Below are 21485 nucleotides of genomic sequence, written 5' to 3' on the forward strand. Positions count from 1 at the left end.
CTGAAGCCAAGATATTTATAGCCCTTGTTCATAGTTTGTATGAATATGCATGCTTTTCTAAGGAAAGATTAATGTTTGATTTTTTTCCATATCTGATAAGGCATTATATAATATGTATTTTATAATACTATATTAACTTCCTAAAATCCCTAAATCCTGAATTTAAAATTACATAATTCCTTAAACATTTTGGTGATGACATTGTGGACTTATAGTAACTCACTTAATTGTCACAATAACATATACCCTGCTCATAGAAATATGTATTTCTGGGGCTGGGGATTTAGCTCAGCAGCATAAGCACCTGTCTTGCAAGCAGGTGGTCATGAGTTCGATCCCCGGTACCGATAACAATGAAAAAGACAAAAAAAAAATATGTATTTCTTATAGATGGTCAAATTTATATATTTATTTCTACATTTTTTTTTCCCTTGAAGGTCACATTTAAAAAATGTGAGAAGTTGGGGCTGGGGTTTTAGCTCAGCGGCATAAGTGCCTGCCTTGCAACTGCATGATCGTGAGTTTGATCCCCAGTACCAATAAAAGAAAAAAAAATGCGAGAAACACTGAATTATCTCATTTAATTCTAAAAATCAACTGAGGCAGCCACTATTTTTAGTTTCATTTTATAAATAAAACAGGAGAGACTGAGTCCCATGCCCAAGGCCACTAAAAGTATGCTAGTATTTGCCCTCTTACCTCACTTAAGTATTACTATCTCAAAGAGATTTCAACCAGTCATTCAACTTTCCACTTGTTTAAAACCCTGTGCAGCCTTGGTGGGGTGAACAGTTGGCACATTCGCACACGCAAGCACACCCCAAGGCAAGCACAGCCCAAGACCTAGTCCTGCTGCTACTGAAATATTAGTGATCCCCCCTGGCAGGCCCTGAGTGGTGGCCTTCATGATCGGCAGGAAGCCGTCTTCTCCAGGAGCTCAGCCAGTGTCTGTTTTCATTCTTAGCAGATCACCTCATTAAAAGACTGTGGTTCTCACTAAGAGAACTGTTTTTTCTGCTTCCCACTAAGACAAGGTTCACCTCTACCGGCCCTTCCCTCTTCCACTGAAACGAAACAGGTCGGTACACTGAGTGGTAGCTCTTGGCCTGTGCTGTCTCTGCAGTATTTGCGTCTGGTGGATACACCCTATCTTTAAAATTCCCTGTCCCTTGTTTTTCCTCTGTGACACTAATTTCTCCTTTTCAGATTCCTCTTCCTTTGCCCATCTTTCGGATTCTGTTCTCAGGCTTCTTTTATTCCCATCACTCTGCAGAGGTGACCTTCCCCATGAACAGTGCTGCAGACTCCATCATCAACCCAGTGATCGCTAGAGGAAAATCTGTCATCTGGGCTTTCTGGCTGAATTTCAGACTTGTAGACACAACAGATCACAAGAGGCCCTTCTGAAGCCATCATTCTGCCTGTCGGAATCTCCTCCTGGAGCGGGCGATTGCTCCGGTGCATTGCTTATTCTCACTGCTGTGCATGCCGGAGACTTTCACGGCCTTCCTCTTCTTTATCCTTCATGCTTTACCCACGACCTAGTCCTGTGGACTGCACGTTTCATTTCCTCTGTGTGCACCACCTTTTCTCCATCTGAACGAAGGTGTGACACAGCCACAGCATCCTAACTGGTATCTCCAGGTGCCTGCTCTGGTCCACCGTCCATTTTGCTTCCAGAGTAATCTGTGTATCTGTGCAACCTGCGTGTCTCTACACCTGACACCCCACTTCCCTGCTGGGAATCCTTGAATGCTTTACAGCTTCCTTCCAGAGAAAAACATCACAGCATAGAAACCATTCCGTAGTGGTCAGTTAGCCTCTTTAGTCACTTTTCCCCACTTTGTGGCTCATGTTTATATTGAAATCACAGAGAATTCATTGCAAGAGCATACGTAACTCAAGCTGTTGCACAATTTACACACTATTTAGACAAATGTGGTTTCTCTGTATCTTTACACACACGTCAAAATTTAGACTTAATTTTTTTTTCAGCGGTAAACATAGATGTCAAGGTATCTCATTATTTTAATGTTTTTCCCTGAAAACAGTGCGGTGGAATAAATTACTTTTTGGTTAACTCATTTTTCTCTTTTGTGAATTGCCTGTTCATAACATTTCGCTCACTTTTCTATCAGTTGTTTTGCATGCTTATGATCGATGTATTTGTCAGATGGTATTTAATGTATTCATACATATTCTGCAAGGAGAGAGTTTCAAAAACCTTCCATCAATGATGTCTTTTATGATACAGTTTAAACTAAAATTTTTACTGTGGTGAAATGTATCAATCTTTCTCTTACTGTTTCTGCTTTTGTGTTTTATGTAATAACTCTTTGTGTATTCTCATTTTGGTGGAGGAATATTGGGGGTTGAATACAGGGCCTTTGCACTCAGCTGTGTCCCTGCTCCCCTTTTTAATTGAGACAGGGTCCTGCTAAGTCCCTAAATTACCCAGGCGGGACTCAGATTCTCAATCTTCCTACCTCAGTCTCCTCTAGAGTGCAAGTTTACTACCTTTGCTTCATTGTTTCTGGCTTCCTTCCTTAATGTTATGTCACATTTTCTTCTAAATATCTTAAGGATATCCTTTTAATTGGTTTGTCATCTATTATCCATCTATTGATAAGTGATCTTATTTATTGATTGATCTATATCTAAGATGTACCTCTAACTATGGTGGAGTTACCTTCTGATAAATGCATTATAAATTGAAAATATCATAAAGTAAAAATGCGCTTCATGCACTTGACCTACGGAACATCGTATCTTAACAATGTGGTACACTGGAGAGTTGCAGCGTTTATCTTCATGGTCAGGTGGCTGCCTGGGTGATGCCAGTCACTGCAACTGCCCAGAATCACAGAGGAGGAGCATCACAGAGCACTGCTGGACCAGATAAAGATCGATATTCTAAGTATGAATGCTACTAAATGTGTATTGCTTCTACATCATTGTAAAGCTGAAAAATTTTAAGTTAGACCATTGTAAGGGACCATTGTATGTGTATGTGTATGTGTAAGTATATGTGCATATGTGTTTTTCATAGAAGGGGTTAATCTTCCCAGATATATTTACTAAATTGGCCATAATCTCTCTTCTAATTCAGATTTTGATGGTACTATAGATTGAACCCAGGGTCTTGTGTATGCTGGTCAGACGTTCTACAGTTTTCAATTTTGAGGCGAAGTCTCTCTGAGATTCCCAGGCTGGCTTCTAACTTGCAATCCTGCTACCTCGACATCTTAAATCGTAGGGATTGTGCCACCATGCCCAGCTCTCTGCTGAGTTTCAATGCCATCTTTGTCATGCATCCTGTTTCTGAATATTTTAATATTTTCTTAGTCTTTTTATTGATACAGCTGTACATTTGATGCTTATTCCAAATGGCTTTAAATCCCTATGACTTTATATAAGTTTTGTTTTTGCTGGATATGTCTTTCCTCAAATTTTTTTCTTTTTTTTGGTACTGTATTAGTTTGCTTTCGAAGGAACTCCTTTGTAGAACAGAATGACTGCTTAAGATGTTCATCCCTCATCCCTGGATCCTAGGAATTGTTGTGTTACATGGGGAAAAAACACTTTGCAGATAAAATTAAAGTTATGAATTTTTTAAAACTTTTTTTTATTTAAAGAAAAGGAAACAATAAATACATGGAGATAAAAAAGGGTAGAAATAATACAAAATTACAGAAAAACAAACGGTAAGAAATCGCTGGTTGATAAGTTACATAATGTCATCTTAGAAATAGCTGTTCAGGTTACAAAATTAAAGTATTTAGAATGACATTCAAAAAGTGACACTGCAAACAGTTCTGCTCAATGATCGAACAAAAACTCAGTAATATGATTATCAGTCCTACACACTTGTTTTACATCTCAGAGAGGGTAAGATTAAACATATCAAAACAGAACAAAACAGTTAAAAAAAACAATTTAAAGAAATACAGATTTCAAAGCAAGTCCACTGGAGATCTTCACTGTCTATCTGTCTCTAGTTTCTTACAAATAGTTGTCCCCATCTTCACCCACTTTACATACTTATTGCATATTATAGACCTAATCAAATCATTACAGGATGATGAAGGCTCTCTACATATGCTGAAATTGAACTCAAGAGACCAGACCAATGTCATTCTAATCAGCGAACAATAGTATTGCTAGAATTTATATCATAATGCTACAAAATTAGCATTGGGTTTCTTAGCGTCTCTTCTTCAGAGTATCTGTTCATTACATCTTGCATTATATAATCTGTTCCCGTAAATAATTTTTTTTTAAAAAACTCATGTGTGAATTTCTACAGATATATCTATCCTCTCTGTATTATAGGGAAAACCAAGTCGTAACAAGACAGCAAAACAAATTCCTAGAAAAACATGCAATGGATAAGACATCCAACCCATTCAAATAGGTCTAATCTGATCAAACAAATGTTTAAAATTAGAGAGCAGCCTTCAGCTAGCAGGTGAAGGGAGCTGCAGCAGAAGGAAAAAAGTGGGTGCACTTACAGCCCATGTGCAAGGACTTGGGAGCCAACTCTAGGCTTTCAAGTGACTCCACTCTGGCACTCAGCAGCGAAATGGGACCTCAAACCAAAGACCACAAAGATCTGAATTTGGCCAACAGCCTCAGAGCAGGATCGTACACTTGTCCGCCTCTTTGTTGCTGCTTTCAAACTGGTAACTGTTTTGAGGAGGAAAGTAATTTCGTATGTTTGACCATCACTCCTGGGTCCTTTTCCGAGCATCCATAGATTGTGTAGGTATATGTTAGCAAATTCCCCTCAAAATTGTTATCTCCTGTCACATACCCAGAACACTGGAATGCTTGTCCCTAGAGGTTCACTTTTGAACAGTTGATATAGCCTTTCCCGTGTGTGTGTGTGTGTGTGTGTGTGTGTGATCATTATGGCTCTTATCAAATTATGGGTGTTACATTTTTAAGCATCGTTGACATCCCTGGAATTCTGCTATGACACTTTTACCTTACTGTGATTGCTCTTACTGAATTCTCTGTTGGATGTTTTTATTTTTTGATAGAAAACATTTTTGTTTTTTAGACTTTGCTTCTTCCCACAGAGATGATCACTATTTAACTTTTGTTTTTAAACAGATAATACCCTAGAATAGTCTGGCTGTCCCTTTGTTGTCACTGTCTGTATTGAATACTGATTGTTGCTTTTCGGAAATCTTTCATTAGTTAAGTGAACTGTTTATTCATTGTTTTGTTTTGCTTTATGCACATAAGTAGGATAAATTTGCTTCTCTAAAGGAAAACAAAACACTTATCATATCAGGGCACTTCATTTGCCTTCCTTTTTGATACAAACCTAAAGCTACAGGAAAACATTTCACACAATACATGGAAATTCACAGAGGCAAGCTGTTAATCTGCTATTACACAGCCTTTAGTGTTTATCTTTCCTTCTTCCCTGCAAACCCTCCATTTATCTTTAGTAAAGAAGCAACTCTTATAATTTGTGATTGGCTAAGGCTGGAGAGTGATGTGCCTACCAGTAGCCTTGGCACAAATTTGATTTGTAAAGAGTTTGAAAAGAAACAAGGTTATATTACTTTTTTTAGGAATAACTTTCCATTACGTATTTAAGCATTGATTTATCTACTTATTGGGTTCTCCATGTTTGTCCCATGTTATTTATCTGCTTTCAAGTTTCTGTTACTCTGTAAGTTGATAGAATTATCTTTAAAGTTTTAGTTCTTCCAATCTATGTCTAATTAATATCTTAAATTTGCAGCCAAGGTGATATCGTGGATATAGAAGTTGCGTATGCATGACTAGAGAAAATTCTAGTAACATCTCTGCCTTATTCACTGTTGCCTACAACCCTCCAAGGTCCCCACCCCGCCCAGGCTATTGGCAGATATAAACAAATCCTCAGAGATGGTGTTGGTGGGTGGTTAGTAGGAAAGAAAAACTGCTTCTGTTTTTAGTCGAGAGAGAATAATGGAAAATCCCAGCTAAAAACAACAGAAATCCTGTAACAAATATATGAAACAATGCTTTGAAGCTATTAGGCATTGATCATTGAAAAACAGTGATGCCTGAGAGGGAACAAATGTGCTGAGCCCTAAAATTTCCTAATTATTTCATGAGAGAATTTCTAGGCTGCATCACGGAGAGGTGGAGGGGAATGGGAGCACTAGAAAAAGCCTGATGGATCATCTGCCTGGAGGAGGTAGTGCTGGTTCCTGGGGAGACCAAGGTGGCTGTAGGTCACAGGCAAAGTACCAGACAGGGGATTGCTGCATGAAGAGAGATGCCTGGATGTGTTTAGCCTGCTTTGAGTGCTGAGCAGAGGATTCGTCTCATGTGTTTGCATTTGAGAAAATGCACGTGCATTCGAGCACATTCTCCAAGGCTGGAGGAAAAAAACAACATTCAAAATGAATAGATGGAACAGGGCTGTCGCATGGTTAGGAAGAATGTTGGTTTTTACCTGATAGCGTGAAAAAGTTTATGATTCCTGGGACACTGAATGCAGTACTTGAAGGAGTCTTGCCTCGGTAGGGGGTATAATTATCCCTAGACTAACCTTTGCTGTGCTTCAACCTAAGAGATTTTAAAAGGCAGTCTCCAAAAGTTAAAACTATTTCTGGGTTACTTAATTGTGCCCTGAACACAAATAAGGAATTTTATAGGAATATAAAGATATTATAGCTTCCAAGCAAGATAAACTCAAGATTTCTGGCAGCTACTAAAAAGGAATATAAATAAGCTGAAAAAATACAGTCCATATTACAAAGAAAAATAAATTCAAAACTGATCTAGGAGTGATACAGATATTAGAAATAGTAAGAAAGGGGAAAAAATCCTTATAATTGTATTTGAGCATTCAGAATACTACAGGAAAGGATTAAATAGGGAATGCAGAGAAATGGCTACGATAAAAAGAAATGCAGTATTAACAAAAAAGTGATCATTGCAGACAATAAGATCATTGAACCTGAAGATTAGGACCGATATCAACTTGAATGGATTAAGAAAGCCTACCAGGTTAGCAAAGCACAGTTCTTGATGTGCTGTGAATGACTGACATACAGGCCTGCCAATCGAAGAGGGAAGATTCATCTTGGTGTGTGGAATCCACCAATAGGCTTGTGGCGTGGATGGAATAAAAAGGGGAAGAAGGAAGTGTGCCCATTTCTGAAGCGCTCTCATCTTCCTCATCACCTTCGGACCTTGGTCTTTAGCTCCTTCAGCTTTCTTACATGGACTCATATCCTTGTCTCCGTGTGAGCTTTCAGGGCTTTGGCTCTGGAACAGTTGTGCACCCTTGAGCTCTCTGGGCATGCAGCTTCTGTCTCTTTAGACTGAACAGCTACTGAATTCTTCGGTTCTTCAGCAGGCAGAGCATTATGGATTCTTCACTTCTGATCCTGTAAATCTGCTTAGCAAATTCCCTTGCATAATTAACACATATTTTGTATTGATTCTATTCCTCTAAAGACAAGGTTGGGCATTTTTAGGGTTGTATGGCTATAGACTCTACTCCTCTAATGAAGCGTGACTAACAGAAAGATACAGTAACACTCTATCCAAAAAGAAACACAGAGACAAAATTCTGAAAAGAAAAAATAACAGCATTAGAAAATTGCAGTTCAATTTTAAGGGTCCTAATATGTGTGTAATTTGAGTTCCTTGAAGGGGAAATCAAAGCATATTTGAAAAGATAATGGCTAACTTTCTTTCAAATTTTTCAAATCCAGTCTGTAAATCCACAAACCAAAGAAACTTAATCAACTCAAGTTTAAGAAATGCAAATAACATTACACCAATACGTGTCATAATCAACTCTTCCAAAACCAGCTATAGAGAGAACATCTTTAAAGCCCACAGTAGAGAAAAAGGAGACACGTGTAAGCAGGGAAACAAATATATAATAAAGAAAGCTATTTTTTTATTTTTACAAACAATGTAGATAATAAGATAGTAGAGTAACACCTTAAAGTACTAAAGAAATAGACCACCAACATAGAACTCTTCACCCATGGAAAATAACTTTTTTAAACAAAGGTAAAATCAAGAGTTTTTTTTTTTTTTTTTTTTTTTTTTTTTTGGTATATAAAAGCCAAGGACACAATTTACTACAAGGCAATTCACACTGCAATAAATGTTAAAGGATATTTTTTACAGGTGGTAAAATAGTGATTGTGCATGGAAATATATCCTACAGACAAGAGAAGAAAAAAGAGCAAACATATCAGAGTAAATACACTGTATGAGACTTTTATTATTTAATTTTATTTTAAAAATTAACTAAAGGAAAATAACATGTAGAAGAAAATGTATGACAAAGGCCAGGCAGACAGAAATAAAAGTATACTATTATAAGGTTTTTAATACCACTTGAAAGTCTATCATAGATTCAAGATTTAGCACATAAAACTGAAAGCAACTATGAACATAACAATTACAACTACATAACAAAGGAGAGAAATGAATTTACTAATAATTCTCAATTCATTCAAAGCAAGATATAGAAGAAGGAAAAATGTAACATAAAACAATTGTAACAAGAATAAAAATAACACAATGGCAGACTTAATCATAAGTGTATTAATAGTCACTGTATAAATGAACCAGGGTCCAAATTGAAGGAGACTGTCAGATTCACTAAAGTGGTAAGTCTGAACTATATGGAATTTATATAAAACATGCACTCTAAATACGAATGCATAGTTTTAGAAGTAAAAGGATAGGAAAACATATATATATATATATATATATATATATAGTTGCTGTGCTATATTAATATATTAATTATTAATATATTAATTAATTAATCAGGTCAATTAGACTCCAGAACAAAGAATATTGTTAGGGATAAAGTCATTTCACAAGGGTCAGTTCATCAGGAGGGTATAGTTGGGGTTCTTAAATGGTTTGGGGCCTCATAACAAAGCTTCAAAATACATGAGACAAAATTGAATTGCAAGGAAGAAATCAACAAATTCACAATTGTAGCATATTTAACACCCCTCTTAACTGATAGAAGCAAAAAGAAGAAATGCAAAAAGACACTATCAAACAACATGATATTTATGAAGCACATTAGGCAACAGCAGCAGAATATGCATTCTTTTCAAGTACACCCTAAACATTTACCAAAAAATAATAAAGGTCAATATCCTGAATATAAAACAAATTTCAACAAATTGAAATGATCCTAACCCTAAAATATATTCCTTGACTATATGGAATTTAACCAGAAATCAACAGCAAGAAGACATTGGGAAAATCATTTGAACTGAAAAATCTGTAAAATATTTGGAAACATTTAATAACACTTCCAAATTATTCAAGGGTCAAAGAGGAAATTCAAAAGGAAATTTGAAAGTACTGTGAACTTAGTGAAAATAAAACACATTTCAAAGTTGGTAGGAAGTGATTACGCTGTATTTAGGGGAGATTTTATAACAGTAAAAATATTAGATGAGAAAATGGTGTCAAATCAGTGATGTAACTTTTACCTTAAGTAACAGGAAGAGAGGAAAGGAGAGGAGGTGGAAAGGGAGGAGAGGAGAGGAGAGGAGGGGAGGGGATGAGAAGGGAGGGGAGAGGAGCGGGGAGGGGAGGGCAGGGGAGGGGAGGGGAGGAGAAAGGAGGAACCCAAAGTAGGTAAAAGAAAAAAAAAATAGAACAAAATGAAAACCAATGAGATAGAAAGCAAAAATACAATAGAGAAAATAAATTATGCAAACACTGGTTTTTGAGAAGCTCAATAAAACTATTAAATATTAAATAAGACAAATCAGGAAAAAAGAGAAGACACAAAGGATGATCAAGAATGAAAAAGATAATATTAGTATGGGTTCTACAGGGAGTAAAAGGATGTTGAGAGAGGAATCCAATGCCAGTAAATTGGACAATTTAAATGAAATGGATGATTCCTTGAAAGACACAAACTATCCAAATTCACTCAAGAAGGAATCTGTAAACAGGATAGCCTAATACCCACTTTGAAATAGAATTTGTATGTTTTTTTAAAAAAAATCTTTCCCACAAAGAAAATCTAGATTCAGATCACTAATCAAGTTTATAAAACATGTAAGGCAAAAGTAATACTACTTGCTATGCAAACTATTCTAGGAAAAGAAAGAGGAGAGATTATTATTCCATGTGGTAAGCATTACTTTGACAGCAAAGCAGACAAATACATTACAGGAAAAGAAAAAACAGACCAATATTTTTACAAACTCAGACACAAAAGCTTGAAACAAAATTTTGCCAAAGGAATTCAACAACATATTAAAAGAATAAACATTGCCCAAATGAGGTTTATTCTAAGAATGCAGTTTGTGGCTTTAAGATTGAAAAAGAAAAATCATAATCATCATAACAGATGCATTCAAAGTTATTTGACAAAAATCCAATATCCATGTATAACACTCATTGTCTTGATTAAATGTTCTGGACCGTGATTGGTTCATTCCATTGTTCAAAATCTCATCATTTCTCATTGCCCAAAATGAGGTCCAAATTCTTCAGTCTGAAATTCGAGGCTCATTGTGATCTCTCTGTCACCCTGTTTCACATGACACGGTGATTTCTTTTACCTGCTCTCAGCTTTTCTGCCACATTCATTTTGCTCTATTTTTGCTTTAGGTTAATGGTTCTCAACACTGACTGTGCATTAAAATCACCACAGGATTAAAAAACCAAAATAAATCAAATAAACAAGTAACAATTGCCCAATTCTACCATTAGACATTTTGATTCAGTGTCAGGGAGGGTCAGGACATTAAAAGCCTCTCCTCTTTGTGATTCTATTGGGTGCTAAAAACCAATAGAGATAGTCCTAATTTCCAAATTTGCATATTCCAGACTCACCTGCCCTTCAGAATCTAGCGTCCATGGTCACTTCTTTACCAAATCTTCCCAGTCCCTGGGGCAGAAAGCAAGCTCTCTAATATTGTGGTATCTTGTGGGCCTCATAAGCATACCTATAGGTCTTTACAGACCTTAATGTAAGTTCTTACTTTCATATTTGGAAATCTTTAAAGTCTGCCCCAAATAAGTCATAATTTTAAACATGGAATGTACTGAAGACTTTGATGAAGTCCTTTGAGACAGTGTGTGTAGATTCTCCTGATTCCCAGTTTAAATGGCAGCAGGGCATGAGTGATTGGTTTCAGGAGCATGACATAAGAGAAAACATTTTTCTTTATATATGACACTTAATGCTACCAAACGACTTCTCTTTAGCTCTTTAGCACCTTCCATCAATATGCGTTGCTTACTAATGTTTCAAACTAATGTTCATACAATAAATAAAGGTTAAATGAATGACCAGATAACTCAGCTCTTCTAAAATCCTAAATTCAACTTCCTTCCCATTCAATTCTTTTTGCCATAAGTATAACAATAATAAAAGCCCAATGAGATAAAAATTTATATCCCTTCTTTTGGTTTGAATTCAAGAACCTACGAGAAGAAACAAAAGTATTAAGTCCATTTGAATGATTTACCAACAATAAAAAAGGTTCTTGAATAATTGAGCTAGCTGTATTTGTAGAGATGATAATGTAGCATGATTTCTTTTGGCATTTTTTGAAGAATTAACATTTTTTGTTCAGTCCTCTAGCAAATTGAGTCAATTGCTTTTAATTGCTCAGAACATTAAACAGTTATATTGCAATGAAATGCTTAGGGTTTAAGATCAAATAGCTCTAACAACAAATCACAATTGTTTTCTGTTACCTTTCTGGTCCTATCCCAGAGGACAATATTAAGTAATTCAAATAGAATTATTTGGATTATTATTTACCTGGATATAGATTTACCAACTTCTTCAAGAATTGCGGAGAAATGTTTGTTAGGATCCTTGGCATAGGTTGAGCGTGCAATAAGTTTCTTGGGATCACCAAACAAAGAAAGGAAATAATCCTCTCCATCTCCAGCTACTGATGACTCAGGATCAAAGATTTGGTTCTTTGAAAGCAGCATGCTGCTGTTTCCTTTCAAAGTAATTAAATAGGGAAGCAAGCGAGAGATGACAACAAATAAATACACAGTAAGAGAACCTTAAGCCATTCTCTTTATTTCCTGTTGCTGCAAAACTGTATTTCTCTATATATCTTACTGTCACTGTCAAACTCAGTGAGAAGACAGATAGAAGCCTTAAAGGAAAACCTAAATAATAATCAATATTTTTAGTGATGTCATCAATTCCTGGAGATGATTCACATATCTTAAACTATGAATGATATTGTTAGCACAATGACTAAGTGATTATTTACTTGTAGTATTTTATTATTTAGTATTACTAACATAGTGACTAAGTAATTATTTAGTTATACTATAATATCAATTATTAGCAAAATCGCTAGTTCAGTCATTTTTTAGTAGTTATTGAATAGGCAAAATATTTGAGTCTGCCAAATTTGTGTATGTTAAATGTGAGTATATCCTTAGTGCATATAAAACTTATTTCCCCTTAAATTATGACTCATAAATGAAAGCCTCAAATGAATTATTGTCTACTAATGGTTCTTGTTTTTGCCAGATAAAGACTTAAACTTTCTCTATCAGCTAAAGTGCATACTTCGTTAGGAAGATAAAGTAAGGTTTAAGTAGATTCTAGTAGCCTTGAGAAGTTTGCTATTTTGAAATTTTCACTAATTCAGATCAAAATACAAAAGAGCTCATAATTTTGCATATAAAACCACACCAGCTGAGTGCGGTTCTGTGTCCACCAAGAGAGAAGTTCTGGTACAAAGGTGCCTTACGGTGAAGTGGAAAAGCACATGTTGTGGACAGAGACAGCTCTGCAGTTGTGACCCCACCCTACCACTGACCACACCAGATGACTTGGACTTACCATTCAGTTTTCCTGAACCCCGAATAAGGACAATGCTACCTTGTGTAAGGAGACACAAGGACTGGAATGGGACAGGCATGTGTGTAGCACAGTGTCCAGGATTTAGCTGCTACTCAGAATATGACAGCTAAAAATTTTTGAAGAATTAAGACTATCTAGATTTGCTCTAAGTTTTTATCTCTTTAACAATGGCAAAGCAAGGTGAAAGATTTAAAGGTATAAAAAAAATCATAGTGTGTGTGTGTGTGTGGTTGTTTTGGTGCTGGGGATTGAGTCCAGAAGTTTAAACATGCTAAGTTACAAGAGTTATTAAAAGATTCCTCAGAGAAACACTTAAAATTGAATTAGTTCTTTCCTAGTCAAGCAAGTTTCTACTTAATCCTTAAATTCCTTTGGGGAAGGATAATGTATGACATGCTTGTAACATCTAAACGTGACTGATGAAAGTCTTGTAGTTCTAAAGGAAGAGAAACATTAATTTTTTTCTCCTAGTTTTTATTTCATCTGGAACAACAGTGAATGAACCAAATGAAGCAGGTCTCAGTGGGCTCAGGCATCCATTTACAGAAGCAGAATCTACACAAAGTAAAGAAGGTAACACCTCAGTGCATCTCTCATCTTGCAAAGAAAGCCTTAGATTTTGCTTACTGCACACTAAGAGCTTTTATAGTTTAATTCAAATATAAAACAAATTTTATGAATAGCTATACATATATATCAAATGCATGCACATGTATGCATATACATATATGTTTACATATGTATATGTAGGGTGGGAAATTTGTATTTCTAAGCATATGGATTTTGGTTATTGCAAAAGGCCAGTATAAACTTAGATACCTTCTTGAAAAATTTATCTTTATTCATACAAACCGTGAAACATAAGAAATATGACTCTAAAGGCAGCAAGATAAAACCAGTATGATACTATGTCAAAAGTTTAAGACAATACCGAAAACAAAGTTAAATATAGATGAGAAGCAGCCAGACTATAAATATGCACAAAGTGCCAGAGGAAACAGAGGCTTCAGATAGTCATGGGAGTGTTTATGGTACCAGCTTGAAACATGTTACTTGATTGCTAATTGAAACATAGCTTTCAAATTTAGAATATTCTAAGAGGACATGTTTACAGGTGTGTTAAAATTTACAATTAATTTTTGCTGAGCAATTATTATGTGCTATATTATGTGCTTGGCCATTTTTAAATGTATTTTAAAGAGGGTAAAACAAACATAACAACACAGAACAAAGCAGATCAGAAGAAAACAATGTAAGTGACACAGATTTCAAAGCAGGACAACAGGAGATCAACAGTGGCTGCCGTCTTCTGGGAGAACATGGTGGATAGATAACAGCAGCTATGGAGGCTCTCTGAGATAGCCAGCTTGGATTCCAGGAATGGTGTGGTGTGGGGAGTCCTAAGCATGGGAGATATACCCTGCCAACCCAGGAACAAACTAACCTGAGAGAAACCAACTGGAAATGCAATCCTGGTGCTACGACTGGAACAGCTAAAGTCTCATGCTGAAGCTGGAACCCGCACCTCTGGAAACCAAAGCTTGAATTTCCTGCCACCGCTGCTGCATCTGAATTGGCACAGCAGGGATAGAGATGTGAAAGCTCTGAGAGTGGGAATCAGGAACTGAATTGAGAGCACAGCTGGTGGGGAGCTCCGCATTGACCTGCGGTGAGAGGAACAGGGACCCTTCCATAGACTACGAGGCTCTATCAGAGGACATCCTGGGACCAGGCAGACTAGCCAGAAAAGGATGCTGCAGTGACTTCAATCACATATTCCCCTCTCAAGTGGGACTGGTGGGGAGCGCTTGACCTGGGTGATGCTGCAGACTAATAAGACCCAGTAGGCTAGCCCAAACCAGGTCCCTGTGCCTGGCAGTGCACCCTAATGCAGTGAAGCCTTCAGTAGGTTGACTGACCTGGAAGGGCAGGCCCAGCATAGGCTACCTAGGTCTGTGTCACCCCAGTACACAGCAGTGGGCAGGAACACCTAGCTGGCGTGATTCAAACAAACTGTAACTGACAAAGAAAGAAACTGGGCCTCCCATAAATGCTTGTATGAAAGGAACAAAAAGTATGGGAAGAGGGAGCAACAAGAAAGGGTCCTCGGTCCCCAATCTTGAGAACACTGAACCTGGAAAGGTAAATGCAAAGGAGAATGAGGACAGAAAACATGTAATACCAGGCACAGCACCAATAGACATAAAGTGGTATCTCTGGGACCTCATAGACAAGTTCAAAAGTGAAGTATTTAACAAAATAAAGCAAGATATAAGTAGAATAGTTAGAGAAATGCTAAGTACCTCCCAAGAAAAAACAGATGGTGGAATGGAAGAACAGAAAAAAAGGGGAGAATTGTTTGATGGAGAAAATAGAGAAAACATAAAATACATGAAACAGGTTCAAAGTGATTACCAGGAAACTAAAAAATCTATTGAAAGCTGGCATAACAGCTTGAAAGAAACTAAGGATAGATTATCTGGAGGACAGATTTGTAATGTGGGAGCATGAAAGGAAAAACTTCTTAAAAATAGCAAGGACACAAGCAGTAACAATACAAAGGCTAGAAGATGATAGGATCTATAACTTAAGAATTAATAATGTAAAGGAAGAAGCAGGGATACAAACAAATGAACTGCAAAGGCTATTCACAGAAATAATCAAGGAGAATTTCCCTAATATGGGAAAAGATAAAGATACTCAGATCTATAAGGCATACAGGACCCCAGCCACCTACAATCCATACAGAGCTACACCCAGGCATATAATAATCAAAATTCCAGAAATCCAATATAAGAACAGGATATTAAAAGCTGTCAGAGACAAGGAACAGATCACTTACAAGGGAACACCCGTCAGAATACAGCAGATTTCTCGGCACAAACCATCAAATCACAAAGAGCATGGGGCAAAATAATTCAAACTTTGAAAGACAATAACCTCCAGCCAAGATTGATATATCCTGCACAACTGTCCCTGGAAATTAATGGAAAAACAAAGTGCTTCCAGGATAAAGAGGAACTAGAGGAATTTGCAACCACCAATTCAACTCTACAGAGAATACTGCAGGACATTCGAAAAGAGAAAAATACCAAGATTCCAGAAACAGTGGCAAAGAGGCCACAATGAATGTAGCAGAAAGTGAAATGAAGAAGACAAACTGACAACTAATGACAGAAAAAGAGCTCAACAGAAATGAGGCAGAGAAGGTTAGATGGTAGGAACAGCTATTTTGGAGAAAACAAGGCATCATAATAGCTAGTGCTGATTTAATATCACCTTGTTTTGAAGTCCATCAAGCTTTTGTTCTTCTGTCTCCATTGGTCTTAACATGTTGTATCTTATTGGATTTTATTATATGTGATAATATAAACAAAAACTTTTATAGACAAGGAGATAATACAGAAACCATTGTTCATTTTCTGTTAGTTGGTTCTAAATACCCTGTAATACTGTCATTCTCTTGAAGGGCTTTACATTGTCTTGATATGTTTGATGCTACAGTATATGAAGTTATATTCAAAGATTTCAAGGAAAGAGACACTATGGTAACTCCTTTTATGTTGGGATATCTTGTGGTGAAACACTGTTTTGCTTAAATGGTTATGTTCTGACCTGTGCTGTTTTGTTATGTCCTTTTATCTCAATCTCCTTTTTTATTACTTATTTTTATCTTTTTAATTAAGGGAAAAAATAAAAAATAGCAGGATATATTATAGTAACCCACTTTGATTTCCTATTAGCTTGATTTGAAACACTGTATTGCTCTCACCATCTTGTTTTGACTGATTTTACTCTATTCTGTTTTGCTTGATAGTACCAAGTTTGAGAGTATAGGCAACAACTGTGAAGACAATAAGATTCACTATGATGTCCATTCTGGTTTGACTAATATCTTCTTTTGAAGTCCTGTAATGTCTCCAATGTTTTGGTTTTATTGGTTTTGTTCTTTACTGTTTTGTTCAATATTATTATAACTGATGATATAGGCAATTTTTTTTAAGATGGCAAGAGGCATTATGGTAACCATTGTTGATCACCGTGTATTCTGTTTTTACATTATGTACTAGGTCCATCCTTTTGATTTGACTGACTCTGTTTTGTTATGTCACATTTGTTTTTATTCTCTTCAAAAAAAATAATAAGAACTGTGGGAGTAATAAAACCCAAAATGTGTAATTGTCATTGTAAAAAAAGAGAGGAAAAGAAAGTGCTCTAAAGGATATAACTGCATGTATATTTAAGCATAATAAGATAGATAACATTACTGAGTTTTTGTTGGATCATTGAACAGAACTGTTTGCAGTCTCACTGAATGTCTACTTTATATGCTTTAATTTTGTAACTTGAACAACTATTTCTAAGATGACAATATGTAATCTATTAGTGATTTTCTACTGTTTATTTTTTTTGAAATTCTGTATAACTTGTACCCTTTTTCTGTTTTTTTTTTTTTGTTTTTCTCCTTAAATAAATTAAAAAAAAAAAAAAGCCAGTGGCTGCCATAATGTCTCTTGTTTTCTTCTAAATAGTTGTCTGTATCTTCACACACAAGGCCATTTTTGCATATATCTTACCTAAACAGGATTATAGTAATCTTGTGGATGACGTCCACATTCTGCAGGTGTGCATGAGAGAACCCTGTGCCTCATATCAAGAAGGCAGAAAAAGTTGATTCTGTTTTCAGGGACAATGATGTTACCTATAAACCATGAAAATTCCTCTCCACCTGTAATAGACACCCCAAACTGTGGGGATTGCTGAGTGCCTTGCTGAAAACAGTCAGAACTTTTCATCTTGAAGGCAGTACTATCCACATTCCCTTCCCCCTTTAAGTTCACTTTATTGCTTTTTTTCTCTCTGCCAATTTATCATCTATTTTATATTTCTGTTTTTTCTCATTTATCTGTTTCTCACCTGAGGTATAAGTCTCCTAAAAGCAAGAAGTATTCAAGGTGTTGCCTAAGCCTTCTGGCAGCCTTCAGAGGAAGAAACCATGAATGCTATGCACAGCAAATGTTAATCTTGAGTCACTGCAGAGCATGCTAGCAATCAGTTCACAAAAAATCATCACTCCACTCACAGTAATCATGCTTTGATATCTTTAAACACAAGTGTTTGATCTGTATTTTGCTTACCGAGCATGTTGTCTGTTTGGGAAGAGCTCATTACAGTTGATTTTGAAGTCAATGGCGGCCCCGTTGACAGGGTTACTTTACTGGACAGGTAGTAACTCAGGGACATTCCAGAGGACACGGACTGTGACATGGGTAGTGTCATGGGTTGTGAGTCTATCTTCTTTGAGAAAAAATGTACTGAAGACCGATGTCTCGTAGGGGACGCTCTGAGTTTGTCTTCTTTTCTGTGTACACAGCCATAATATACAAAATAAGAAAGCCAAAGTGGCCATGGATAAAAGAGGCATATTTGTCACCATTGCCCAGAGTTCCGCTGGTCAGAGCACTTTGCATCTAACATGAATATAATAAAGCTCATATCTCCAGATTTAGTAATTTATTTAACTTTAGCATACTTTATTGTTTTTAAAGTTTAGATTGAAAATCAATAAATTATTATTATAGATGGTTTTTAAAATGTGTAAAAGTGATAAAAAGAAAATAGTCACATAACGCCACCAACCAGAGATTTTATCATTTCCTTCTAGGCTTTTAAATACATGTTTTAATCAAAGCTGAGACGATAAACCATTTATACTTCAATTTATCTCTTATAGTTCCTTTTTCCATTAACATAAAAAGATCATAATTCTTGTTTAACATACTGTAATATATTATACCATTTTTATTTTCCATTGCTGCTTAATCAATTTTTCTATATAAGAAAGACTCTATAGCTAATATCTTCTTTCAAATATGCTGTGTATGTGCATATAGGGGTGTGTGTGTGTGTGTGTGTATTTAACATTTACATTTGGAACACTGTCCAGAGGTCTGAAACTCTTACTCTGAAAAACTGAACAAATGGTGGGTTCTACTCTCCTTCCTTCTGGGGTTCCATATCTATCCACTTAAGTCAGAACTTAAATATTTTGCCACGGGTCATCCATAGCACTTGCAAGTTACTTGTGCCAGCCTGTTTCTGGATTTGTTTTTGTTTAAAGTTTCCATGGCGGATGAGGGCCAGCAGCTTCCTGGTTCGTCACGTTGCTGGGTTTACCAAAAGGTATTTGCAATCATTTGGTTCTCAACTGTGGAAGTTCTCTTGAATATTAGAAATCTTGCAGCTGGAAAGATTTCTATTCAAAATGAGACTCCTCTAAATATATCTCTAAAGGCATAGCCATCTGACCACAGATTTTGAATAAAATTAAATGACAATGGCTTTGAAAAGTGCATTTTTACCAGCTGAGTGCTTAGCTTGAGTGCTTACCATTCAGCTGATAACTTCCAGCACTCATATCTGTCAGAAAAGCTCTAGCCCTTGGAGACACACTCTTGAGTACGCTGGGAAGTCAGTGGGAAAGAGGCTCCAGCGACAGATTGTTGGTGAGGAACATTTCATCTCTGTCCAGCCAGAGACAGGATGAGATGACATGCTCCCTTCACTGTCTCGAACGAGCAGAGAAAGTGCTTTTCTCTTTCAAGAGTTTTTCCTTATATCTGGGATTCATCACACATGAGCTGTATCTTTTCAGCACGCTCTTATTGTGAGCTCTCATGTTTTTTCTTTTAGTAAAACAACAGCATTTCCATATAAATTTAATTTCACAAAAGATTCCCAAATAAGTCTCAAATGTTATAGTCAGAGAAATCTGGCCCTGGCACACAGGGCATTTTTATTTTTGTGGTTGAATAAGAGTTTTCCAATGTCTGAACACATCTTGGCAAGTACTAAACATCTAGGGAATAGGCACAAGTGATCCAGCCCATCGTCTGAATCTTCCACTCACCGACCTATCAGATGCTCTTTGGAAGAGGAATTTTTCTTAGTTCTAGGTTAAGTTTTCCTTTAGCTCAAGGAATTGTCCAAGCTCCTTTTTGATATTTTGCTCCCTCTACTAAGCCCTGAACTAGAAGCAATTACTAAAGCTTATCTCAGCATCCCAAGGTTACTGCTGAGATTTGGCAAACATTAGTTTCCCACTTCTAAAGTAAAATATTAAAACAAAACAAAACAAAAAAGACAGTCTTTGAGCTGGGTGTGGTGGTACAGTCAGTATATGCCTGTAATCTCAGCTACTCATTTTGGCTGACGCAGGCAAATCACAAGTTTGAGGTCAGTCTGGGCAACTTTATTAAATCCTATGTCACATAAGATTTTAGTAGCTAAGTGTTAGAGCACTTACTTCTATCTCTAGTACTGCAACAAATAAAACAAACAAATAAAAAGCAGATATAGACTGAATAATAACTATAGGAAACCTAGGACCAAAGAAACAAATAGCTTTAAATTATGTGTACTCAATAGCAAAAACCATGTTGCAGAAAATGCTGGGAAACTAATTGACAGAATGATATATATTTGTGGTAAAAACATAGCTGTTACTTTAAACAATACCCTTTGTCGACATTTCCAAAACCAACGTTCTAATAATTTTTTTGTCCCCAGGAGAGTCAAGTGATTCTAAGTTACACGCCAGGGACTTTAACACCTTGAATGGGAACTCTGGAATCTCAACTAGGTCTGACACGATGAAGATGTGTTTAGATGAGTTTTCCTGTTACTTAGAGATGAGACAGCAGTTGAGGAAATAGATGTATTGACAGTTCATTATTTTCAGAAAGTCTGTGAGATCTGTCGCAGGTCTCATTACTTCATAAGGTGTTTTTTTTAGAGGTCAAGCACCCCATCATTATCCCCCTAGGACTCGGAGACCCCGCTCTCCCCATCTGTGCCAATCTTACTGCTCTTGCGTCTCTGTTTTACTGTTCTGCTTGTGAATTTCACCCTGCAGGGTCTCTGAAGCTCCCTGGGTCTCTTGTGTGGCTCTCATCTTGGCTAACACAGACGTCTCCTTTCTTTCCTAGGAAAACAGATCGTGACAGTAAGCAATGCAGAGCTCTGAATTTCAAGGCAGAATTTGCTTTTAAGGTGACGTCACCTGTGAATCCAACTATCTTCAGTTTAGCGGATTAACCATTTTCTTTACTGCAGTGATGTCAGAAACAGAATTCTCACGTGGATATGTAACTACTGACATAGCTAGTGCTTATGTTGGCTGAGGACGGAGACAAAGCACAATGAAGGTGTGTAGCAATCTCTGAAAGTTTCTTGGGGCGGGGGTGAGGTAACCAGCAAAGTGACCTTTGTGACAATCACTTTCACATCTGGCCAGCACTGCCTCTTAGAACACTGTGAGGTAATGTCTCCATAGTTACAAGGGCCCAGTCTTAAAACAATTGCTATGATGACGCCAGGTCTGCTTTGCAATCCACAGACATTAAATCAGGTCACTCATTTCCTACTAGGCAGACTTGGACACTGAAGTCTTAAGAAGTCATATTTGGGATTTTTGAAGACCAGTATATAAATACTGAGGAAATTTAATACAATTCCTTCCTCTTTCTTTTTCTACTCTTTTTTCTTGTCCTCTCCTTTCCTGGCTTTCTTCCTTTAGATAAATGCTTTGAAGTCAACAAAACAGGTAGGCATCACAAAT

General features: G+C 36.7%; 1 protein-coding gene across 1 annotated transcript in view; it reads right to left on the reverse strand.

Annotated features, from left to right (window-relative positions):
* Positions 1-21113, reverse strand: part of Lmntd1 (lamin tail domain containing 1) — a 34089-nt gene extending 12976 nt beyond the window's left edge. The window contains exons 1-4 of the mRNA XM_063238410.1: positions 20928-21113; positions 20731-20849; positions 18004-18227; positions 11792-11981 (exon numbers count right to left, since the gene is read on the reverse strand). Of these exons, the coding sequence (XP_063094480.1) occupies positions 11792-11981; positions 18004-18227; positions 20731-20819 (503 nt within the window). The 5' untranslated portion in view covers positions 20820-20849; positions 20928-21113. The remainder of the gene's footprint in view (positions 1-11791; positions 11982-18003; positions 18228-20730; positions 20850-20927) is intronic.
* Between the last annotated feature and the right edge of the window lie 372 nt (positions 21114-21485).

Source organism: Cavia porcellus, unplaced genomic scaffold (assembly GCF_034190915.1).
Source record: "Cavia porcellus strain 051 isolate PalLab524CR breed Dunkin Hartley unplaced genomic scaffold, mCavPor4.1 scaffold_27, whole genome shotgun sequence".
Lineage (NCBI taxonomy): Eukaryota > Metazoa > Chordata > Mammalia > Rodentia > Caviidae > Cavia > Cavia porcellus.